This window comes from Hypanus sabinus, chromosome 6 (genome assembly GCF_030144855.1).
Source record: "Hypanus sabinus isolate sHypSab1 chromosome 6, sHypSab1.hap1, whole genome shotgun sequence".
Classification (NCBI taxonomy): domain Eukaryota; kingdom Metazoa; phylum Chordata; class Chondrichthyes; order Myliobatiformes; family Dasyatidae; genus Hypanus; species Hypanus sabinus.
In genome coordinates, this window is record NC_082711.1 from 96,669,147 (window position 1) to 96,695,877 (window position 26,731).

Here is a 26,731-nt window from a genome sequence, read left to right on the forward strand (position 1 = left end):
TTGGCTTTTGGAGTTCACACTGCTGAATTTTAAATTGACGACCTGGATTACTTGCTCAAAATCTGTAACAGAATTCAAAGAGTTCCAGAAATTCCACTGGTTAGCTCAATGCTTATATGCAGTAGAGAATTATATTTGAAAGCTTATCATTATATGTTGAGCGTGTATAATACACTTCTATTAATAGAAATAGGTTCTTTGTGCAAAATGATGCACAAACCCACAAATGGTGCTAGGGCAGACATAATGGTGTTATCTTCTGTACAACACACATAAAGATATTAATACCTTTTTTTCTGCTGTGCATTTGAGATTGATGATCAGCACAAGCTTCAACTTCTCTTTCATTAATTAATGGGCTCATCCCTAACATGACCACTGTTGGGAATATGGCAGAAAAAATTTTTCTAAAGTTGCATCAGTCTACCTCTGAACAAGTTCCTGATTTGTTATCACATCTGGTGCACCTCCACCCACTTGCCCTATAGACGCAATTGGTTTCAAGTATTTGCCAGACTGCTCCACTTATCCTTAGATCACTCCCTGAGACCACAAATATCTGTCATCTACTTCTCAAGTTCCTACTCAGCTTCTTGGCACATGTTGATGCTCCTCCAGCTTCATCTGGCGACCCACTCACCTTCCTGATTATTACACACTCCACCCCTTCACACTAACTGATGAGTTCTTGCATCTGGTATGGAGGGAGATTGCTGAAGAGCTGAGTGTGTGCTTTTTGGTGTGGATGTGTGTGGAATTCTAGGGTTTGCTGATTCTACTACAATATTTTGGCTTAACATACATTTCAGACTATAAGCCCCTCATGGCCTTGATAAAAATAAGACGGACCACACATTTTCCCATTAAAAGCAGATTGGTGAATTTCTAGGATAGCATCTTCACACATAGCAGTTTGAGAACTACACTCAGCAATTCTTACTCAAAAGTAAAAGCAATCAGGTGTCCTGTCACTCTTTCAAACTTACATTGTCGGATTGGCCATTGGTAGACAGAAATATCAACATAGTAAGAAAACATCTTGATTGGTGGTGGAGAGAATGGGAGGATTAGGAAAACAGTAGGATTGGCATCTGCTGCAGGACTAACAGAGTTTATGGCTTAGTGGGGAGAGGGACAGTAGCAGAAAGGGGTAGAAGTGGAGAGGTGGCTTATAACATATGGGCGGGATCTTTCATAAGGCTCAAATATACTTGGCAAGATTTTATCTAAGCATAAAACCTAGTACTAAGAAACCCAAATACAGTATAATTTGAAAATGAACTACATTGACCTAAGCACATCTGATTGCACTTTGAAAAATAATCAAACTCCTGGAAAAATGAAGTCCAATAACCTATTGGTCAATGTTCTGCCTGATATCAGGATTCACGTCATTCTCTAAGGATGCTTTCATCAGCAGTTTCTCAAGCTGGAAGCTTCTCATTGCCTTGTTATTGACTGCCAGGCAGTGTCAAACATTCAAATACTTGAAAAGGCTTCAGAAAACACTACAAATCTGTAAATCAATTCTCCACCCAGTTTCTGACAGTTTCTGAGAATGACTACTGAGTGAGAGAAAAGCCTGGGAAAATCAGTCCCCTACCAATTTACAGTCAATGAACCCGTGAACATTGCCACATCTATTTTTGATTGATCCCATCCCCTCCCACTCCCCCCACTTTCCCTCTCTGTCTCATAAATATATATTTTTATATATACACACAGACACAGACACACACACACACACGCGCGCACGCGCGCAGAGATGTATATATATATACATACACACATACACTCAGTGGATTCCAGTTAACTGGGCCCTTGGGTTAATCGGGGCAGCCACTGAGATGCTTTTTGGAGTCAGAGACTGGTGCAGAACATTTTCTAACTCATGTCAGTCGTGTGTACTTGCTTGGCCATTATACACAATACCATGATTCAAACAAACAGTTTTTAAATGGCGCTACCTGCATGCATTTGTATTCAGAAAGCAGTAATTTTTCTCATTGATATTTGGCAAGGAATGAGCCATATGACAATTCCAAACTGTTTTGCTTGCTGTGGTTTCAAGCACTCAGGCATGGAGATACCAGAAATGACCAGGAGTGAAAATGAAGCGATTTCGCTATTTCACCAAGTTAAAAATTATGAGCAATTTGAAGGTATCGACAATCATCTTGACTGTTGAAATAAAAATGAAGATGTGGAGGACGCAATTGTTGGCAGCATTATGATAAGGCCCAGTTAACTGGAATCTAATGCATGTGAGCCACAAAACAACAAATTTCATGATGTATATCAGTGACAATAAACCTGATTCTGATTCTCAACTGAGCTTCAAGGCTGTTTTGAGTACTACAGCTGAAGGTTTGTTTTATTTTGGTGCTGGTTACCATCAGTTATGGATGGCTTAGAGCTCAGATTAACTTAACTCAAACAGAGTATTAGCTTAAAGCACGATACTTACTGATTTATTGGCAACTATCTGCAAGTAAAGGCCCAGAATAAAGAAAGAATGCAGCACTGCATAGACCTGTAGCCAAACAGGGATTTGAGGATTGTGTGGAGTCTCCTTTCCACTAATCTGAAAAAAAGAAACATATTAAACTTACACAGAAGCTAGATATTTTTCAATCTAAATATAGCTTTTCTACTTAAGCTAAAACCCCAACTAACATTTTACTTAAATGTCGTAAAATATATTTTGTGTCCATAATATCATTATTCTCATGATTAGATGTTTGATTGTACTACAGTTCTCTTTCTTCAGTTTAAGATGTACCTGCAAAATACGTATTTTTGAACATCGGTTGGTTGTTGTTTGTCAGTCTTTGTTAATGTGTTTTTTTTGTAGATTCTATTTCTTCTATAAATGCCTACAAGGAAATGAATCCCTAGGTAGTATATCGCAACTACTTTGATAACCTTGAACATTGAACATTGAGATATTTCAAGTTAACAGTGCAGAAAGGATGAATGGGGATCCATTCTAGTAGGATTTAAGTCCAATAATAATATTGGGCACTCAATAATACCATTTTCACTTTGGAACATCACCAATATATGAAAAATTTACGGAACCTTATTGTCTTCTGGCATTTTAAACAAGTGATTGCGCTGAGTTTGTGAATCAGTGCATTTGGTTAATAAAGGATTTGTATCTGTGAATGGGAAATCAAATTTATCTGTTAGTAGTCAGAGTTAAATGGAAGCAGTCAAACTTTGGGTGCCAAATGTGACATAGTATTTTGGCAGTGCATTATATTTTTCATATGATGGGTAGGATTAATTCATTCACTTATCCATCAAAAAATACCACTGGCATCATAGAAATGCACTTGAGAAGTTGAGCTGTTTTTAATTTGTTTTTGAGGATATGTGGGCAATGCTACCAAGGCTGGTTTTTGTGGCCAAACTTCAAACACCATTGTGCAAGCATTTTGGAAATGGTACTTCCAAAGTGCTGTTGTGTAAAGGGAGTTCAGAACGTAGCCCCAACAATGAAGAAATTACATTTCTGAACAATAAAGGCAATATGTTTCCATGCTAGAATAGTGTGCATCTTATGAGAGATGTTGATGTTCTACAGGTGTTGATGTTCTCCTTGGTGGTAGAAGTCATGGATGTGTGAAGTGCTGTCACAACCAGTACAAGTAACTGCTCTGCATTTAGAAAATGCTACACACTGTTGCCACTGTGAGTCACTTTCTCCAGCCTTTCCTGCCTCCAACCTGCCTTTGAGGGTCATGATTTACAGCAGAGTTGAGCTTCCAGTCAGTGATGAAACTGAGCATATTTAACGCAGCGTGAATGGTTTTGGTGATGTTAATGAACCATCATGGGTAGGTGTTCCAACCTTCCTTTTGTAGATTATCATTGTCTGCTATTTTTGTGGCATAAATTATACTTCCCCATTTATTAGCCTTTTTCCTGAACTTAGAATTGTAGTCAGCAGATGAACCTTTTTCCGTGAAATCTCTTCTTGTATTCTGATTGAAATTTCTACATTTCATTGAGCCTTAGCATGTATACAGATCCTTCAGTCCAAGCAATTCATGCTGACCACATTGTCCATCCAGTTAGTTCCAATTTCACAGGTTTGTCCATATCCCTCCATGTACCTGTCTAAGTTCTTCTTAAATATTATTGCTGTACCTGCCTCAATTTGTTCATCTGGCAGGTCATTAGATATACTCACCACCATCTGTGTGAAACAGTTGTCCCTCAAGTCCTTTGAAATATTTCCCCTTTCATCTGAAACCTATGGCCCTAGTTTTGGGCTCCCCTATCCTGGGGAAAGACTTTAACAACATCTTTCTAATTAGACAATCCATGGTTTAGTGTTGACAATAGTATTCACAGGGTTGCAAGAACAATCTTCATTTCCTTTACTGTGCAGTAAGTATATAGAAATTATGGAAAGCTAACAAGACAAATAACTACTTTTAAAGGAGGCTAGTATACCTTCTCATTGCACCATGTTGTGCAAATCATTTTCAGGCACAACTCTACACTAAGAATTTCCATATATGCTCAGTGGCTACTTTATTTGGTAAACATGCACACCTGCTTGTCAATATGCACACGTAATCAGCCAATCACATGGCAGCAACTCAATGCATAAAAGCTTGCAGTCACGTTCAGAAGGTTCAATTGCTGTTTAGACCAAACATCGGAATAGAGAAGAAATGGGATCTATTTGACTTTGACCATCAAATAATTGCTGGTGCCAGAAGGGGGCTGTTTGATCAGGCTCTAGGGAAGGACTGTGGGATATTTTTGTCAAGTTAAAAGTTATATTTAATTGAAAGCAATGTCTTACAAATACAAACACCATTTATTGTACTTTCCAGTAACCTTTCATCCCAGCATTTTTAACCGTTTCCTTATGGAAGTTCTATTCTAAAGAAATTTTAACCATTGGGAGTTCTCCGCACATCCAAACAATGCTGATTGAGGCCAAGGCTTGATCAGTCTCATTAGGCAGGTTTCCTCTGATTGTACTTTTTATACCAATTTCTTCCTCCATGGTTAAATGTGAATATTTTCATTAAAACACTTATTAATACTTGCAATATGAAATAAACAAAAGATCAATGTAACTACAATTAAAGAGGACTAAGCACTTGTAAAGTATATTCCACAAAAGGGGAGGGTCTGTCAATAGATTCCATTAGTTAATAAGTAAGAGAAACAATCAAAGCATAAAGTCATAGGACTACATATCATAGAAACAGACCCTTCAACCAACCACATTCATGCCAACATTTTTGCTCATCTTTACTAATTCTATTTACCTGTATTAGGCCCATATCCTCTCTGCATTAACAGTGCCATTTCTGATACAAACTGACGAGTACTTATAAAAATAAATTTTGAAGAGTCACTCCACTCTTTGAGAAGAAAGGGAGGCAGAAGAAAGGAAATTTTCAATCAGTTAACCTGACTTTAGTGGTTGGGAAGATATTGCGGTCCATTATTAAGGACTGAGGTTCAGGGTACATGGGGATACCTGATAAAATGGGCCAAAGTCAGCATAGCTTCCTTGAGAGGAAATATTGCCTGACAAATCTGTTGGAATTCTTTGAGGAAATAACAGGCAGGATAGACAAAGGAGGTTTTACTTTAATTTTAAAAAGGTCTTTGCCAAGTTGCTACACATGAGGCTGCTTAACAAGATAAGAGCCAATGGTATTAATGGAAAGATACTAGCATGGATAGATGATTAGCTGGCTGAGGGGAGACAAAGAGTGGTAATAAAGGGACCTTTTCTGGTTGACTGCCGCTATAAATGTGAGGTTATCCACTTTGGAAGCAGGAACAAGAGGGCAAAGTATTGTCTGAACGGTGTAGAGTTAGGTAAGGGAGAAATGCAAAGGGACCTAGGAGTCCTAGTTCATCAGTCAATGAAGGTGAATGAGCAAGTGCAATAGGCAGTGAAGAGGGCAAATAGAATGTTGGCCTTTATTACAAGGGGAATTGAGTACAAGAGCAAGGATGTCCTTTTGCATTTGTACAGGGCCCTGGTGAGACCACACCTGGAATATTGTGTACAGTTTTGGTCTCCAGGTTTAAGGAAGGACATTCTGGCAATTGAGGAAGTGCAGCGTAGATTCACTAGGTTGATTCCTGGGATGGCAGGGCTGTTTTACGCAGAGAGATTGGAGAGATTGGGCTTGTGCACACTGGAATTGAGGAGATTGAGAGGGGATCTGATTGAAACGTTTAAGATAATTAAAGGATTTGATAGGATTGAGGCAGGAATTATGTTCCAGATGTTGGGAGAGTCCAGTACCAGAGGGCATGGATTGAGAATAAGAGGTCAGTTATTTAAAACAGAGTTGAGGAAAAACTTCTTCTCCCAGAGAGTTTTGGAGGTGTGGAATGCACTGCCTCGGAAGACGGTGGAGGCCAATTCTCTGGATGCTTTCAAGAAGGAGCTAGATAGATATCTGATGGATAGGGGAATCAAGGGATATGGGGACAAGGCAGGGACTGGGTATTGATAGTGAATGATCAGCCATGATCTCAGAATGGCGGTGCAGACTCGAGGGGCCGAATGGTCTACTTCTGCACCTATTGTCTATTGTCTATTGACTAGGGTGTTTCATAGGAACCGGTGCTTGGACCACATTTTTTCATGTTATATGTCAATGATTTGGATGACGAGGTTAATGGCTTTGTGACCAGGCTTGCACAAGATAGCTGGAGGGGCAAGAGGTGTTGAGGAAGCAGGGAGCCCGCCGAAGGTAAATTTGGAGAAGGAGCAAAGAAGTGGCAGATGGAATAAAGTGTAGGGAATTATATGGTCATGCACTTTGGTAGCAGGAATAAAACTGGGAGAAAATTCAAAACTCAGAGGTGCAAAGGGACTTGGAAGTCCTTGTGCAGGATTCCCATGAAGTTAACTTGCAGTTTGAGTTGGTGGTAAGGAAGGCAAACGTAATGCTTGCATTCATTTTGAGAGTACTAGAATAAGCAAGAATTTAATGCTGATGCTTTATAAAGCATTAGTCAGACCACAACTGAAGTAATGAGAGCAATTTTGGGCTGGTTACCTAAGAAAAGATGTGCTAGTGTGTGAGAGGGTCCAAAGAAGGCTCATGAGAATGATTCCGGGAAAGAAAATGTTAATGTATCAGGAGCACTTGATAGCTCTTAGACGAAGAGTTTATGATGAATAAGGGGTAGGGGGATCTCATTGAAATCTATCAAATATTGAAAAGCCTAGATAGAATGGATGTGCAGAAGATCCTTCCTATAGCGGCTGAGTCTAGGACCAGAGGGCAGGGCACAGCCACAGAATAGGGGGATGTCCATTTAGAACAGGAGGGGTTCTTTAGCCAGTGGGTGGTGAATCTGTGGAATTCCTTGCTGCAGATGGCTGCGGAGGCTAAGAAATTTAGTATACAGTATTTAACTTGGAAGTTGCTAGATTCTTGACTAGTCAGGTGTCAAAGGTTAGGGGGAGAAGGCAGGAGAATCGGGGTGAGAGGGACAATAAATCAGCCATGATGAAATGGCAGAGCAGACTCAATGGGCCGAGTGGCCTAATTCTGCACTATGTCTTATGGCGTAAGTTATTAATGAGATGTCTCTTTTGCTGTCAGCTTTGTTCTATAGGAGTCACATTTGAACTTCCAGTTAGTCAAAAACACAGAGCAGTGAAAATTTGAGCTTAGGGCATTAACTCCATCTGCAGTAAACCTGGCAGAGAATTCACTACTCTATGAGCAGAAATGGCCCGATGATAACAAAGGAGTCATGTGTCTTGCATGGTTTTCTGTATATCCTAATACCATGTGTCCAAGTGGTTGTCATAACATGGGTGGTAGTGGGGATAAGCTTCCAAATACCTATAAAGTGCTCCCAAACTATAAAGTGCCTCAGATAACCAAGTCCAACTCCTGGTCTTCAGGTGGCGGGACTGCTTAGACTGACAGGACAAAGCGCGAAGGTGGGACACTGGTGTCTTAAAACCAGTTGCTTCAGGTAGGTGGGACTCATCAGCCTGGGAAGGCAGCACACTTAGGAGAAAGAAAACTCTGATTTAAAACCTCTGCTGCCTTGTGGCTGTACCTACTCATTAGAAAGGCTTCGGGAGTAAACCACGACGAAGAAATCTGGAGTTAGAGTCCCTAAGGCAGTCTAATGTTGATTCAACGTCATTCTGGCATCTCCTGCAGTTCAGCCGTCATCAAAACGTCATACCTGGCACCCCTTTTGACATCAGTGTCTGGACCGAGAGGTGGATCGTGACACCAATCTCCACAACCAACTCAAGACCAGGGGTAATAAGCGAGTGGCGATCGTGGGGGGCATACGATGGTGCTGGGAGCCACTAGTCACAGACCTGCACTCAGGCAGCCAAGGCTGGATGGTCGCTCTCTTCTCATGAGGCAAGGGCAGTGTTCGGCAGGCACCTTGGCGACAGAGCAGCCTACTTCAGGGACTGCACTGCTCCCCCTTCTCGGGAAAAGGTGATCTAAAGAAAGCTTACCTCACCCTATCCTATCAACATAGCACAGATGACTGGACAGCTATTTTGCGGTTGAACTACCTCAAAAACCACAAAAGAAAGAATAACCACCAGAAAGCCGAGCAAACTTTATGTTGCAACCTGGAATGTCAGGAACTTCATGGACTACAAGACCAGAAGCAGACCAGAGAGGTGAACTGCACTTGTAGGACACGCGCTTCAGAAGTACAGCGTCAGCGAGGAACGCCTGGCTGAGACTGGTGAAATCACAGACGTAGGGGATGGCTACCTGTTTTTCTGGAGTGGCACGGGAAAGGATGAGGCTAGAGAAGCCGGGGTTGGCTTTGCCATCTGGCCCACAATCATCAGGAATCTGCAGTCCCTCCCCAGATGCATCAACAATCCTCTCATGGTAATGAGGCAGCCCCTGAAAGCCAAGACTCATCTGACTCTGATCAGTGCCTACGCACCCACCATGACCTCTGAACAGAATGACCTCTTCTACCAGGAACTTGGCCGGCTACTGTCCCCAGAGATGACAAGATCCTGCTTACTGGTGACTTTAATGCCCGAGTAGGCAGTGACCATCAGACTTGGCTGGAGGTCATTGACAAGAGTGGCCTTGGGAAGGAGAATTCAAATTGGGCAGTTACTACTCGCCTTCTGTGCAGAAAATGGGCGGACAATCAGCAACACCCTCTTTTGGCTTCCAGACATCCGCAGGGCAACCTGGATGCACCCGCGCTCCAAGAACTGGCACCTGATTGATTACGTGATCACAAGGTGCCAGGACATCAGGGATGTGATCGTCACCAGGGCGATGAGGGGTGCAGACTGCTACACTGACCACACCCTGCTGAGAAGCAAGCTGTCATTTCAGATCGCCAGGGCACACAGGCACCAGCAGGCTGACACTGAGCGGAAGCTGGACATTCAACAGCTCACTGACCCCAGCATCAAAGGAGAGCTGATGAGCAAACTGGAGGAAAAACTTCAGCAGCTGCCTGAGGAAGCAGGCCCTGAAACAGGACGGGCTGTCGTCAGAGACACCCCGTACAGCGCTGCAAATGCCGTTCTTGGGCACCCCAACAGGAAGCATCAGGATTGGTTCGAGGAGAATAACTCTGATATCGTCACCCTTCTCAAGCAGAAGCAGGAACCTTTGCAAGCTAGCTCAGTGACTTGAAGCTCCTCCGTAGTAAGATCCATGCTGAACTGTGGAAGATGAAAGATCTGTGATGGCAGAGCTTCATCACTATGCCGACCAGAACCACACAAAGAAGTTTTCAATGGTCTAAAGGCGGTGTATGGACCTTCCTCCAGCATCATGGCACCAGTCCACTCCTTGATTGGAGCGCTCCTCACTGACAAAGACGATATTGTCCAACGCTGGGCAGACCATTTCAACCTGCCTGCTGAACAGGCCATCCCAGAGAGATGACCAGGTCACAGAAGAAGTGCCCCAGTGCCCAGTCGTGGAGGCCCTTGATAATTCTCCCACGTTGGTAGAAGCTAGGAAGGAAGTCAACCAGCTGCAGCCAGGTAAGACCCAGGTGGCAAAACCCTTCTTCAGAGGCCGACAGAGCTCATGCAGCAGCTCTGGAAGAAAACCTGTGTACCTCAGGGCTTTAGGGATGCAGACATCATCCACCCGTACAAGACCAAGGGGGACAGGACATCCTGTGACAACCACAGAGGTGCATCTCTCCTGAACATTGCTGGGAAGATCATGGCCCGTATCATACTGAACAGGATTACCTCTCACTTCCTTGGTGACGTCGTCTCCGAGAGGCCAATGTGCTTCAGGGACAGTGGACATGATCTTTTCTGTCAAGCAGCTCCAGGAGAAGTGCCAGGACAGAACAAGGATCTCTATATCCTTGGTGTGGACCTGACAAAGGCATTTGATAACGTCAGTGGCATAGGCTTTTGGCACATCCACACCAAGTCAGGCTGCCCCCAACCCCCGAGGCTGGTCAGTATTGTCAAGTCATTCCACAACAGCATGACGGCCAGGATCATCGAAAACGGCTACACCTCATAGCTAACAGTGTCAAGCAGGGCTGTGTCCTCACACCTACTCTGTTCAGCCTGCTGTTTGCCATGATGCCGTTCTCTGCTCTCTCACAGACTGACGTGGGAATAACCATTTGCTACAGGGCTGATGGATGCTTCTTTGATCTGCGATGCCTCAAGGCCAAGACCAAAGTTCTGGAAGCAATACTACAAGCCTTCCTCTTCGCAGTGCACAGTGAAAGGGACCTGCAGGACCTCACTGACTGCCTTGCTGTGGCAGCAAGGAAATTCACCTAACCATCAGCCTGAAGAAAACAGAAGTTTTACTTTAGCCTGCACCCTATACCAACCCTGCAGAACCACAAACTGAGACTGAAGGCACACAGATCAACAATGTTGCTGCCTTCACCTACCTGGGAAGCTGCCTCACCTTTTCCTGCAGTCTAGATCGAAAGGTCGCAAACAAACTTGCAAAAGCTTCCTTTGACTATGGACATGTCTGTGGGGAGAACGTGGCATCTGGCTAAAGACCAAGATGGCAGTGCACAGAGCAGTTGTCCTGACTTCTCTGCTGTATGGCTGTGAAACATGGACCCCATACCTCAGGCACATCAAGGTGCTTGACCAGTTCCAGCTGCGATGCCTTCGGAAGATCATGGGCATCTCGTGGCAAGGCAGAGCCCCCACCACAGAAGTGCTACGAAGGGCCGAGAGCTCTGGCACAGAGCCACTGATCATGAAGGCTCAACGTTGAAGGGTTGGTCATGTGGTCTGGACAGAAGACAACCACCTTCCAAAAACAGTACTCTCTTCTGAGCTGACACATGGCAGCAGAAAGCAGGGAAGCCCCACAAAGCACTATAAAGACTGCGTGAAAGTGTCCTTGAAGGCATGCAATATCCCCGTGACTGGTCGGGAGTCCTTGGCCAAAGACTGCAATGCCTGGTGCCTGCAGCCTACAAAGGCACCAGTACATTCGAAGAGCAGCGGCTGAAGGACCTTGTTCAAAAGCACCAGGACCACAAGGAAGATATGACCTGACCCTTGACTAGCCATAACGTGCCTGGCCTGCAGGCATATCTGCACTTCCACGTTCGAGCTTCCCTCTCATCAGAAGTGTCACTGATGTCATCGTCATTCCACGACGGACTTCTAAGAAGAAGAAAAAGAAGGATACCACATATTCTGATGTCTAGTCTCTACGAATGGCAATGGGAACATGTCATGAGGCAAAGAAAGAACATTACTTAGTGCCAGTCTTGGATCAAAGATGGCACTCACATTCTGAGGTCACGAGATCATGGCATTAATCCCTCACCCAACAGTGCTGATCCAAGTTTATCCAAGTGCTAATATGTTGAAACAATGAAGTTAGGGAAGATTAAAAAGTAATGTTCCTCACAGCATGCTTCATATGAAATTTTGACACATCTTATCTCAACAGTATTTTCTATCCCTGCAGCCATCAAAGCGTCATTAACCAGAAAATCTAACTCTATAGTCTTCCTGAGCTAACACTTCAATGCAGTACTGACAAAATATTATACTCATACATGAATACAAATGATTGCCCACATCAAACATAGAAAAAAGCAGGTTATCTGATCATTTATCTTGCTGCTTGTAATGGGACTATTTGAGCTGTTTCAGTGCTACAAATGACATTTCAAAAGCATTGGGATATTCTGATAAAGTGGAAATATATTTATTTTAATGAAGGCTTCCCCCTTAATAATATCAAAGCCAATCGGTACATACTACGATTAGGAGTTAACAGGTAGATGTCAATTATAACTTACAGAGAATAAAACCACATAATAGCATTCATATGGATGGAAGGGTTATGTTTAACAAAGGAGGACACTTCAATTGTTCTTTTATAAACAGTTAATTTTATGAAAAATAGCCACTTCTGCTTAACCAGTGATAATTACTCACAGGCACATTTAAGGCAGATAGAGTAAATCACACCCAGGTTTTGAAATTACATTATTTGAACATTAGTAAAAGAAACTTTTTTTATGTTGATATTGAAAACATTGCACTGGTTATTTTGACAGGCATTCTGTCTCGCAAAACATAAAACAAAGGTATGCAAAACCCCAGAAAAGTAAAATTTATATGGCATCTTAAGTGAATTTTCATATGATTCATAATTAATAAATCCCTTTTTGTGTAGTAATTGTTGCATTTTCAAATACACAATGGTAAATCCAAAGTTTCACGAACAGTTATGAGGTGAATAAACTATAGAGCAGATTCTATTCTTGATAATGCATGTTGAAAGGTAAATAATGGACTGGACATAAGAGAACTCCACACTTTGCCTTGGAGTAATGCCAAAAATTATTCCAGATTCCATTAAATGAGCAAATGGGACATCCAACAAAACTTCTAATATTGCAGAATTCTGTTAGACACTAGTTCATTCAATAACTAGTAATAAATGTTTGAACAATAACATAGTCATAGCCTTAAAATGCACACAACATAAATGCAATAGTAATACACACAAAGTGCTGGAGAAACTCAACAGCTCAGGCAGTATCTATGAAGAGGAATAAAGAGTCGATGGTTTGAGCCATAGATCTTGCCTGACCTACTGAGATCTCTCCAGCATTTTGTGTCTTACTCTGAATTCCCAGCATATGCAGAATCACCTGTGTTTACATAAATGCAAGAACTCTATCTACATATTTAGCCAAAGCTTTCTATTAGATGTTGAATGATAACAGCAGCTTATTCTGCCTCAGCATTTGTTAATGTGGCTCTCACAAATTTCTGCAGCTTTTACACTGTAATTTTGAATACCTAGGCAGACAAAGGATAAAGGTTTTTAAAAACTTTCATAAACAAGACTGGCTATGGCTTGGCCACCTGTTATTTTTAAGATGATTGTTATGCGAAATAAACAATAAGGAATATAAACTCAACTCCTAAAATTTATTCCATTACTCTCAATGGGAATGAATGTCAGAATGTGAGTGAAACTAAAGGCAAATACTCTTGCAAACATTCAGCTCTTTCAACCTAAGTTGAATTTCTTACCAATAAGGCTTCTTTCTGTTCTCCATGATTTATTTAACTACTGCCTAGTTCATTCTGCCTGAAGGAATTACTATATATTTGCTTCCACAAATGTTGCCTTATTTGCTGACTGATACCAGCATTTGCTGCTTTTATATCAAAACAACTGTTCCATGAACAATATCTCTATCACCCCACAGTTTTCTCCAGCTTCCACCTTCCCATTGGTGGTCACTGTGAGAGGAAAACACAGGAAATGATAATCTTCAGCTTGCTCTTCATTCCTCAAGGCATCTTAAATAAATTGAAACACACTGCCAAAATCACCATTGGATACTTCTGTATGGTGATCCACTCTCTTGTTTTGACATATACAAACTGTAAAAAATCCTGAGAGATTAATTCCATCTCTCCCCCCCACTTTCATTTATTCTAATGAATTTTGCTGTTACATACTGCAGGAAGATCTTCATGGTTACCAAGTCTTGGTTTGCCTGGCTCCCATCCAGGTCCTTTGAAGACAACAGAAATTTTGTTGCTAATGCCAGGGGTAGCCCAAAATGTCTTCCAAATGTAAATAAGGTGATGGAACTGAGGATAAAAGGAAAAAAAAAGTAAAAGCTCTATAAAATAAGATTGTGTCAAATTCAACTTCCACTGTGTCTGGATCCTCCCTCCCCCTTCCTGTCATATTATCAGTTCCACTTCCCCCCACATCTCCCCATAACACCCCAATCTCACCCTATTCTTCTATTACAGGACTTTACCATTAAATCCCCAGCCACCTTCCAGTCCTGTCTACCAGAGGATGGAAAATAAACTAGATGAAATGACTGTCTGGGCCACACAGGAAACTTGAACTTTGTATTTCCCATCTGAAATTTGTCCCCTCTTGTCAGCCTGGAGCTAGAAGCAGGGTTTATAGTTCAACTGATATGTAAATGAACAGGACAAAATATAGTTCATGAAGAATTGGAGAATATTCTGCATGAAAATTAATTTGTTATCTATCTCTGTTAAATTAATACACTATGCAATCAAACAGCACTAATAAGAGAAAGAAAACAGACTTGTGGAACAACCTACACAAACACATTGTATAAGAAAGACACTGCTCCTTTTCAAGATAGCACTAGGCAAATAAATACTCAGATATTTTACACTTTTCAGTATCTGGCCATCACCGACAAGGCCAACATTTATTGCCTGATCCTAGAGAAGGTGTGATCAGCTGACTTCCTCAATCACTACAATTCTCCTGGTGCAGTTTCTATTTTGTATTCTTAGCTAGGGAGTTTCAGGATTAGAATTAGCAATGGCAAAGAACTATTGATATAAAAGTATAGGGATGTAAGAAATTATGTAAAGGTCAGGCTATTAGCTCCCGTGTTCTTGATCCAGCATTCAATAAGATCAAACCCAATCATTCCCACACTAACTTTGTAGAAAAAAAGTTACTGATGAAATGGCTGAACTTGTGTTGGGTCTGTGGTGCTGTCCAAGGAACTCCAGGAGTGATGTCCCAAGCCTGGTGTCACTAATTTCCAGTGGCTGCAAACCTTAACCATTTGGTATCCGCAGATACCAAAAAACACGGATGCTCAAGTTCCTTATTTAACCTGTCTCAGTGCAGTGGACCTTGGGACCTTATTTAACCCATCTCAGTGTGGTAGACTTTAGGACCCGGTGGAGCTCTGGACCTTGTTTAACCTGTATCAGTGCAGTGGACTTTAGGACCTGGCAGAGCTCAGGACCCGCCGCTCACAGTGTTTCTGTTCCGTTGACAGAAAATGACCACGATTGAAAATGAAGTGGAAATAATAAAGTGATCGGAAAGAGGTGAAACACCATCGGTCACTGGAAAAGCATTAGGCTACAGTCGGTCAACGATTGGAACAATTTTAAAGGATAAAGTGAGAATAATGGAGCATGTGATGGCGCTGCCCCGAAGAAAGCTACAATTATTACTAATCAACGCAGTGGTTTAAACATTTCTTAAGTGTTTTATATGCATATAAAGGTAAAATCTATACTATATACTAAGACAAACGCTAAGTAATACCAGATGTACCTGTTCTGACTTATAGAACTTATGGTTTTTTTATCGATTCCTGATCTGCGGTAACCTATGCACACCTTCCCGTATACTTTAAATCATCTCTAGATTACTTATAATACCTAATAAAATGTAAATGCTATGTAAATAGTTGTTACATGTATTGTTTAAGGGATAATGACAAGAAAAAAATAGTCTGTACATGCTCAAACAGTGCGTGCTGGAGAGAGAACTTCCGGGTTTGCCCGATCCGCGGTTGGTTGAATCCGCGCATGCGGAACCCGCGGAGAAGGAGGGCCGACTATATTGGCAAGGAGGGACAAATGAGGTGCTTATGGAGTACAAGAAATTCAAGAGAACACTTGAGAAAGAAATCAGGAAGGCAAAGAGAAGGCATGAAGTCCAGTAGACAATGTGAATGAGAATCTTAAGGAATTCTACAAGTATGTTAAGAGCAATCCTCCTCTGGAAGACCAAAATGGCAATCCATATTGTGGAGCCAAAACAAATGGGGGCAATCTTAAATGTATTCTTTGCATCTCTATTTACTCAGAAGATGGATGCAGAGTCTACAGAGGTGAGGCAAAGGGGCATCAAGTTTATGGGCCTCGTACAGATTACAGAGGAGGAGGTGTTTGCTGTCCTGAGACAAATCAAGGTGGATAAATCCCCAGGGCCTGTCAGGCTTTCCCTCAAATCCTACGGGATGCAAGTGCCAAAATTGCTGGGGCCTACTAGAGATATTTAAAAACCTTTAGCAACACGAGAGTTACCAGAGGATTGGAGGAGAGCTAATGAAGTTCTGCTGTTTTGAAAAACAGGCTCTAAACAGAAACCAGGTATTTATAGGACAGTGAGTCTGACACCAGTTATGGAAAAATTATTGGAAGGTATTCTAAGGAGCTGGATAAATAAGTATTTGGATAGACATGGACTGATTAAGGATAGCATGGCTTTGTGTGTGGTAGGTCATGTCTAACCAATCTTACAGAGTTTTTCGAGGACATTACCAGGACAGTGGATGAAGGCATGGCAGTGGATGTTGTCTACATGGACTTGAGTAAGGCATTTGACAAGGCCCCACATGGGAAGCTGATCAAGAAGGTTCAGTCACTCAGCATTCAGAATGAGACAGTAAATTGGATTAGACATTGGCTTTGTGGGAGAAGCTAGACAGTGGTAGTAGAGGGTTGCTTATCAGACTGGAGGCCTGTAAATAGTGGTGTGCAGCAGGGATCAGTGTTGTGTCCATAGTTGTTTGACATCTATACCAATGATCTGGATGATAATGTGGTTAAATGGAAAAGCAAATTTGCAGATGACACCAAGGTCCAGGTATAATTGAGAGTGAGGAAGGCTACCATGACTTGCAGAGGAATTGCTATCAGCTGGAGAAATCGGCTGAAAAAAATGGCAGAAGGAATTTCATGCCGACAAGTGCAAGGCTGTACACTTTGGTAGGACCATCTAGGGCAGGTCTTACACAGGGAATGGGCACTGAGGAGTGTGGTAGGAAAAGGGATCTGGGAATACAGGTACATAATTTGTTGGAAGTGTCATCACAGGTAGACGGTCATAAAGAAAGCTTTTGGCACATCGGCCTTCATAGATCGATGTATTGAGTACAGAAGATGAGATGTTATGTTGAAGTTGTATAACATGGTTTGTGAGGCCCAATGTGGAGTATTGTGTGCTGGTTTGGTCACCTACCTACAGAAAAGATGTAAACAAGGTTGAAGAAATTCAGAGAAAATTCAGAAGGATGTTACCTGGTCTGGAGGACCTGAGTTACAAGCAAAGATTGAATAAGTTAGGACTGTGTTCTTTAGAACGTACAAGATTGAAAGGAGATTTGATAGAGGTATACAAAATTGTGAGGCGTGTAGTTAAGATAAATGCAAGCAGGCATTTTCCACTGAGGTTGGGTGGGACTACAACTAGAGGTAATGGCTTAAGGGTGAAAGGTGTGAAGTTTATGGGGAAATTGGGGGGAAACTTCTTCACTCAGAGGGCCATGAGAGTGTGGAATTAGCTGGCAGCACATGCGGTCCATGCAAACTCAATTTCACCATTTCAGAGTCGTGTGGATTGGTTCATGGATAGTGGAGATATGGAGGGCTATGGTCCACCCGGAGCAGTTAGATGGAAGTAGGCAGCTTAAATGGTATCGGTATGGACTAGATGGGCCAAAGAGCCTGTTTTTTGTGCTGTACTTCTCTATGACTCTATGAATCTAAGAGGTGCAATACTTGTCCTGAATACTTTTGCCATGTAATTGAACAACTCAAAGGAACACTGAAATTGTGGATAGAATGGCTAGTATCTTTACATACATAACTTGGTATTTCCACCCATGATTACAAGTTAATTCGTATTGTCCTTTTGTTGATAATGTTGCTGTTGTGTTAACACTGTCTGAAAGTGAGGCTCAAGACGCCTTTGTGCCTTGCTTGCTCTCACAGAAGTGATTAAGATATAAGGAATTACCAGAGCAATATATCATTGAGAACATGCCATGAAAGAGACACCTCATGAACATGTAAGTACAGACATAAAGTCAAGTCAATAAACGTTAAAATCTTAACTTATTTACTCTGATTTAAGGCTATTGTGGGAGCTCTAGATCCTGTTAACTGCAACCTGGTCTTTGCCGCAACGCATGGGTAGGGGCAGCTCCATTCTCTCTTTTCCTATTTGTACTTGACTGGGAATCTGTGTTGGCCAGTAGCTGCTGTTGCTACAGTGGTAAATGTTTAAAAGCGATTAAAAGTGATCAAATTTTTGGGTTGCTGACGATGTGAACAAAAATTCAAGATGGAGTTGATTGTGAAGCAGCCTCTCTGAAAAGGAATACACAAGCTGTGTGAGTGGATGTCTTGAATTAATGACCTGGCGCACTGGGAAATGCCAGTAGTTTCACTGTATGGTGCTGGAGCTAAGCCCCAGAGAAATGGCACAAGTTCTGGGCTCTTGGGAATGCGGAAATGCTGAACCTATCTGGCCAAGTTTCTCTGGTGATTTCCCTCCTGGACTCCACTGTCAGACTCCACATGGAATATGAACATGTTGGATTTCCCAGTGGGGTGAAGTCCCAATCTCTAAATCAGAAACAACTGAAACCAACTGAAAATTTATTTGATTATTTAATTTTTAAATTAAACTTAAGATATACTCAGTGGCCATTTTATTAGGTATACCTGTACATTAATGCAAATAACTAATCAGCCAATCATGTGACAGCAACTCAATGCATAAAAGCTTGCAGATATCATCCAGAGATTCAGTTGTTATTCAGGCCATACATCAGAATGGGGAAGAATTGTGATCTAAGTGGGATGATGTTGGCACCAGATGAGGCGGCTTTACTTCAGGAACTTCTCATCTCCTGCGACTTTCACACACAACAGTCTCTGGAGTTTACAGAGAGTGGTGCGAAAATTAAAAAAAGGATCCAGTGAGTGGCAGTTCTGTGGGGAAAACTGTCTTGTCAATGAGAGGGGTTAGAAGAGAATAGCCAGACTGGTTCAAACTGACAGGAAGGTGACAGCAACTTCAAATAACCAGGTGCTACAACAGTCATGTGCAGAAAAGTGTCTCTGAACACACAGCACATCAAAGCTTAAAGTGGATGGGCTACAGCAGCAGATGACCATGAGCATTCACTCACTGGCCACTTTATTAGGTGAAAGAGTGACCTAATAAAGTGGCCACAGAGTGTAGTTAAAATGCATAATTACTGATATAAATCAAATATAAAATAAATGTTACATAAAACAAAGATAAAAACCAAAGCATTTGCCTTTTCTATGCAGGTAGGTGACTTCATTCTAACAGGTCCACAGTAGATATGCCAGACAAGGCTGGGAGGCAAGAAACAATGGGCATCCATCAATATGACTGAGTTCTACTTCTGGACTTAGTTCTGAGTGCAGTGATGGAACAGGAAACCAGATCTGTCAGCATCTGACTACCAATGTGTTTCATATGTCAGTTCTGTGGCACCCTGCTGTGCGAGTCAGAAATACAATGATGTGCATCATGCTGTTAGCCAACAGTACCAGCTACAATGTTCCCAAATGGAAATATATTGATAACAGACTGACGATCAAGCACTTATATATTATAAATTGAAAACCAAAACCCTTCAAAGTTAAATACTGGCTACCTATTTATAATTCCATTGATTAATATTTGTTAAACAATAGAAAAAATCTATAAAGTTATGAAAACGTTAGAATTCAATCTCAGAAAATACAAGAAATGTTAATATCAACATGACACTGCATCCTATCTAAAGTACTAGAGTCTTCATAAGCAAACTAGTTAAATTTTACTCTTAGCCCTCAATTTAAAATATCCATTCTGTTGGAATATGTTGCCTGAAAGGGGATTACTATTACCTCTCAATATAACATAGATGGTTCAACACCATGTAAGAAGATGAATCAAGCTTGATAAATTAATAATAAAGTAAATGTTTGCTTCCAATTAGAAATGTACGTACCTGCACCCAGAGGGGTTCAAATGCATTGATTGGGTGAGTTAAGCCATAGATGATCTTTTCATTTTCTGGTTCAAAGGTACCTTTACATTCAAAGAAAAATAATGGTGAGAGAAGAGAATTTTAAAATCTCCATGCATGTATCAGTCTAACACAAGGAAATCTGCAGATGCTGGGATTTCAAACAACACATACAAAATGCTGGTGGAACGCAGCAGGTCAGGCGGCATCTTTAGGGAGAAGCGCCTTCGACGTTTCGGGCCGAGACCCTTTGTGAGTCCTGACGAAGGGTCTCAGCCCAAAACGTCGACAATGCTTCTCCCTATAGATGCCGCCTGACCTGCTGTGTTCCACCAGCATTTTGTGCGTGTTGCATGTATCAGTCTGCCTGATTCTGAACAGAAATGGAAAGGAAATTCATTTACATTGAAGACTTCTTGTTCCACAGTATATTCCTGGGGTTCTATGGTACTGTTACAATCTAATGTAAGCCATTTAATAACTGTGAGCAGATTGTGCAAATATATAATACTGCACACATCCTTTGGATCTGGGAATGCACATTAAGTGTTCAATGTGAGCTATGTCACTGATTTTTTTAAGATAAGGATCCATATTTGCAAAACTTTCATGTGCACAAGTCACTATTGATGAGGATTAACATATTCGAAGGCCTTTCCATTGCTCCCTCCATCACTAAAAAGCACACAAAGAAAATAAGTAGATTGTTGTTCAGTTTGTAAATCAATGAAAGGAAGTCAGGGTAGAGGTGATGAAGACTGGGAGGGCCTCTATACTTCCTTTCAGAAACCTCCAAGTTACTCCCCCTTTAAGAAACTCCTTAAAGAAAAACTAACCCTGAACAAGTTCTAGGTCACATGCTTTAATTTCAAAACTCGAATTTCCTTATGTTTTTGTGAAGTGCCTCGAGGTCTTTCTCTTAATTTAAAAATGTCAAATAGTTGTAAACCGTTGTTGTGGGGCTTTAGTCAATCGGCAAATTCAACAAGAATTCAGGTTATTGAAGTGATTAGTGGCAGACAGAAATTAAAACTGCGAAGACCAAATATCAACTCAAGAATTAGCCAAATGTTGGGAAAAAATTTTGAAGGGACTTAAACAAATGCAGCTAAACAATTCTCAGTGCCAAAGCCAGGTGCAATGAGAAAATTCTAAGAATTACAAGAACTCAACGCCATAGTCAAAGTCTTTCATTCTTATTCACTAGCATTCAGAAAATAGTTGTCTGAAAGTCACTCCTCAAAAATAATGAGAAAATTAATATATTTTGACACATTCAATGAACTGCAATGTTTGGAATTCTTTAACTTGTACCAAAGTGCTATTATTGAATGTCATCAGTCAAACCTGACTTTGACAAGGAGTTGTACACCTAGGCAGCTGCATGCTCAGTTAGGCTGATAAGAAATAATTTACATGTAAGATAGGCAATTGCTTTGCAATGATCACAACTGGCAGGCAATTTATGTGCAATTTCACCCATTTGGGGAGATATCCAACACTTCTTTATTACTGAGCTCATGATCTCTGTAAGCAAAAGCAGCTTTTCAAAAATTCTGCACCCAGACACCAAAGGAGTCTGTGAGATACAAATTGTAAGAAGGCAGCTTCGCCCTTCCAGTAAATACATTGTACACAAAAAAGTCTCACATACTGTACAAGTTCTTCATTTATTACAAAATTACCAGAACTTTAACTGATCATGATTCCAGAGTAAAGTAATGAAACAAAGCTTTGCCTCATGCTAATTCAGGAGAATACATCACTGCACACCAGAACGCTGTTGCAGAATAGTGAGAATCAGAAAAGAAGGCAGGCACGAGGACTATTATAAATAAAGAAATTACTGACACTGGTCATTACCAGTGACATTATACATTTGGAGTCAGGACCAAAATAAGTCATCAGTGAAGAACAGCTAGCTGATACTTGGAACAGAAGTTCATTCAATCTCTACTTCACAGTCACCTATACCATTTGTTTTTTTTTAAATTCCACCCCTCTCCCCAAAATGTTATGGAAAAGTTTAAAAGGCAGCATGGTCGATTTTACAAGGTAAGGATGGTAAAGGATGTAGATAGATGCAGGGCTATAAACTAACTGAACAGGCTAAACAGTCATAACGGTCTTCCACTGTACCTCGGTTGTATTTTTTTCATGGAATTGGCTGTTCAATCTTGAAGTTGCCTGAGATTCAATATTCCTGATTTTGTTTCTGTCTCTGCATAAACTATTTAAAAATAACACAACTTATTTTTAAACAATCACCAGAAGTTCGGTTAAGGACTGCTGGTCAGGCCAAAGACTCAGAAGAAATGAATGGTACACTTGCAGCCTATATGTTTTCCCATTTTCAGGCCATTTTAGTCAAGGTCAACAGGTATCATTGATCTCAACTTACAGGGTACTTAGTAATGATTCAGGCTGGGAATGCCATGCCTGAATCCAGTAGTCTGCTTCCAGAGTTATCAGCACATTTCAGGTAGGAAAAGGCCCATGGGAGGTCACAATTCAAGACTCAATTCTGCAAGGATCAGTCAACACAAAAATACATGCAATGATCTTCATTCCTTTGCCTTTAAAACACATAATTATAATTGGAATTATTGAAGAACACTTGTCACATATGCGCAGTCTGTAGCAGTCTAGGATACTACAAACCATCGTGTAAGTATAGGCAGATTAGCATAAAGATTAGATACACATTATTTTTATTCCTTTTGCCTGTTTGTTATTTGCAATGTGTTGCTTTCATTTATTGTACGCCTTATGTCTGCACTCTATTACAATTTGTTCTATATGAGAGATGAGTAATGTTGAGCCTTTGTTGAAGAATGTTGATTTAAGAGGTGTGGTTCCTATGCGACTGAATACGGAACCACTGACCATGCCAGATGCCTTCCCACTACCCTGGAAATTCTATAGGAATATCCCTTGTGAGAACGCTCCCTGATATTTTTATATCCATTCTCTGATTTTTTTTTCAGCCCTGGAAAATAGAAACTATTGAACTGCGTTGCAGGAAGCAAACTAACAGGCATTTTCACAGAACTCTACAATGCATGAATGCCAAAAGCCAGTTAACCATTATGGCCTCTAAGAGCTTTCAGAAGGAGGGATGTTTTACCCGTAGTATTGTTTTCTGCTGTCCAAATACTTGCTCTATACAAAATACTGCTATGAAATTTATAAGATGTCACTACTTTACTCACACACTATCTTACTAGTCAGTTTAAAAGATGCTTGGATTGTTTACCAACCTACCAAAGAAGAGCAGTTCTTCTCACTCACCAAATATCCTGTCCCAAATGATTAGAGTCCCAGCATAATTCTTGTCAATGCAGTATGGATTTCGGCCTGAAGAACAGCATTGGGAGAAGCAGAAAGAATATTTATGGAATACATAATGGATCATTTTATTCATTCGTATATGTTATGAATCTAACAATAATAATATGACTGAAAAAAAATTCAGTCTCTAATTCTTTGCAGGATAATTACACATAGAATTGTACATATCATGATTTAAAATCTACACCCATTCTTTTAAAGGGTTTCATAGACTGGACAAAATTAGGAGAGGATTCTGTTATCTAGTTATTCCAGAGACAGATGCTGCTTTCATTACATCGTTGCATCTGTTCTCTTCCAGCAGTTTATTCTAAAGCAGCTTTTAAGATCTGTCTTACTGGTTAAGAACATCAGAAATGGGAGCTGAAGCATGAACCTTTGAACTGCACTCTCATTTATGTTGGTCTCAACTTAATTTTTCTGTCAGATCCCCTTAATCTTTGACTCTCCTGAAGTCCAAAATCCTTTTCTATTTGATCCTTGCATTCAATTATTCCAGCACCAGAATTAGTATTATAAAGATTCTGCAATCTCTGACAGAATGATGTCCTCCTCATCTCTATAATAAATTATTCTGAAAACTCTGCTCCTTGTCATGGAGCAATACAGCATGGATATCGCTCTTCAGCCCAAGAAGTCCACGTTGAACACGTGTTCCAGTTAGTCCTAATTTCCTGTGTTTGGCTCATATCCCTCCAAGCCCCATACCTCTAAATGGTATCATTTCCTCTGGCAGCTCGTTCCCTACATTTATTACCCTTTGAATGACAAACTTGCCCCTCAAGTCCCTCGTATTTAAGTCTTTCCCCTTTCACCGAAATTTATGCCCAGGTTTGGACTTCCCTGCACTGCAGAAAAGACTGTTACGTTATGCTACCTTTGCTTCTCATAACTTTAAACATTTCTCTAAGGTTGCCACTTATCCTCCTATGTTCCAAGGAATAAAGATCTAGTCTGGCAAACCTCCCTTTTACTTAAGCTCTCTAGCATTGGCAATACCCTCACAAATCATTCTAATTTAATCACATCAGGGTGTCAAAAACTGTATACCAGTGCAGCTTCACCAATAATTTATACAATTGCAATATAATGTCCTAATTGTAATATTCAACACCCTGGCTGATGAAGGCCGAAGAACTAAACACTGTTTTTGACCATCCTGTCCACCTGTGATGCCACTTTCAATGAACTATGCACTTGCTCTCCTAGGACCCCCTGTTCTGTGATACTCCCTAGTGTCCGAGAGTCAATAGTAGAAATTCTATGCTAGGTTGACTTTCCAGAATTCATCACCTCCCACTTATTTGATTTGAAATCCATTTGCTTCTCCTTGGCTACTTCCCTAACTAATCAGGATCCTCCTGTAATCTATGATAACCTTCTTCACTATTAACAGCACCTTCCCCAAAGGTGGCCAATGAACTTGTCAAACATGATTTCCTTTTCATCAAACCATCGTATATCTGCATGGAAGAAGTCTGTCAAGCTTCATACTACTGATACAGACAATCTATGCTGGAAAATGACACTGATGCTCTCAGGCAAGAATAAGATTGAGTTCAGCCATAGCTTCACTGTAACCCGATAATACTCACCATAGGCTGATAAAAGTACCCATGAAGATTTGCACATGAATAGATTTAGCAAGGTACTAGAGCTTGCTCTTTGATTCTGCAAAGCTGACAATTCAACTTCTACCAGTGTTGTCACCAGTACAATCTACTATGTGGTGGTGTGTTGGGGCAATGGCATCAACACGGGTGATGCCAACAGGCTCAATAAGTTGATTAGAAAGGTTGGCTCTGTTATAGGAGACAAACTGGACATGCTGGAGGCTATGGTAGAACATAGGACCTTCCGGAAAGTCCTAGCGATTCTGGACAATGTTTTTCAGCCTCTACATGCCCCCTTGGATGAACAGAGAAGCACTTTCAGTTATAGACTAAGACATCTGCACTGCTCCAAAGAGCACTACATGAGGTCATTCTTACCTTTGGCCATTGGACTCTATAATGAGTCAGCCCATACTGGGAGAAGTGATGACACCCTCCTGTTAGATTGTTATTAACCCTTGTTTACCAGCACTCTGTTTAAGCTCTGTTTAATACCACACCCTGCTATTGTGGACAGACTGTGCTATATTGTGCAATACTACCATCACTTCTTATCTGGATGGTGTGAAAGTACACCCATAATATTGGGGTAACGCCTGCACTACCATCTTATCAGTGTGAACTTGTAAATCTTGAATGTCTTACTTTTAAGGTAACTTAGTTTTTTAATACTTTCTTACTTCTCTCTAATATTTGTTTATCTGTGCACTTGTAATGCTAATGTGATTTCCTTCGTGATCAATAAGGTATCTATCTATCTAATTCAGAAACCAACTTCAAGAACATTCCTCAAGTAAATTACAACATCTATATATATATCCCACTAGGGATGCCACCGGTAATGAAATTGGAGGCATGAACACAAATTCTGGACATAATAGGCAGATGACTTAACATCGAGAAAATGCTAAGAGAGTTCCCTGAATGCGGCAAACAAAATAGAGATAAAAATAAACTGAATGCTAATGAACAATGTTGTGTAGGGATCACAATGTACAACTAGCGTGTGCCCGTGTGAGCTGGTGCAGGCATCACGCTGCCTGCTCATTAGCTAGTATTAATCCTGTTGTTAGGCTGATTAGCACCTCTGCAGGAGATCCCAATGTCACAAGAACCGAGGCCCAATTAAAGCTAGTATGTGGACTTTAAAGGGGAGGAGCAAAGGGTTGGTTTAAGAATGTGTCACAGATTTAATTTTCATGTTATTCTGCACTCAACCACACAGGTACATGAACTTTAGCACATTGTAATCTGTTCAGTTACAGGGCTTCACCCAAACACTTCGTGCAGTACGTGATCATATATTGTTGTCCTACACTGTGGGGCATAGTGTATAATTCTGTTAACCATAATTCAAACTGTGCCCAAATGATGTTAGTCCTCTCATCCTCTTTCTCAGCTCCTTATCCACAAACTCTTCTGATTTTCAAAGTCAAAGTACATTTATTTTCATAGGGTACAATTCCGTGATTCATCCTCTGAAAGACAGCCACAAAACAAAGGGACATCAAGGAATCCATTTAGGAAAACATCGAACACCCAGCAAGCAAGAAGAAAGTACAATTTGCGTTAACAGTAAAACACGAGTGAACAACACATAGAATATGAAATATCAAAACAGGAATCCAATAGTATTTAGTTTAGTTCCATTCGGCTTCGCACCGCTA

General features: G+C 40.9%; 1 protein-coding gene across 2 annotated transcripts in view; it reads right to left on the bottom strand.

Annotated features, from left to right (window-relative positions):
* agmo (alkylglycerol monooxygenase) overlaps positions 1-26,731 on the bottom strand; it is a 342,658-nt gene that overhangs the window by 110,368 nt on the left and 205,559 nt on the right. For both annotated transcript variants that reach the window (XM_059971351.1, XM_059971352.1), the window contains 4 exons: positions 23,392-23,457; positions 20,083-20,162; positions 13,979-14,113; positions 2,468-2,584 (listed from right to left, as the gene is read on the bottom strand). In XM_059971351.1, coding sequence (XP_059827334.1) covers positions 2,468-2,584; positions 13,979-14,113; positions 20,083-20,162; positions 23,392-23,457 — 398 coding nt within the window. The remainder of the gene's footprint in view (positions 1-2,467; positions 2,585-13,978; positions 14,114-20,082; positions 20,163-23,391; positions 23,458-26,731) is intronic.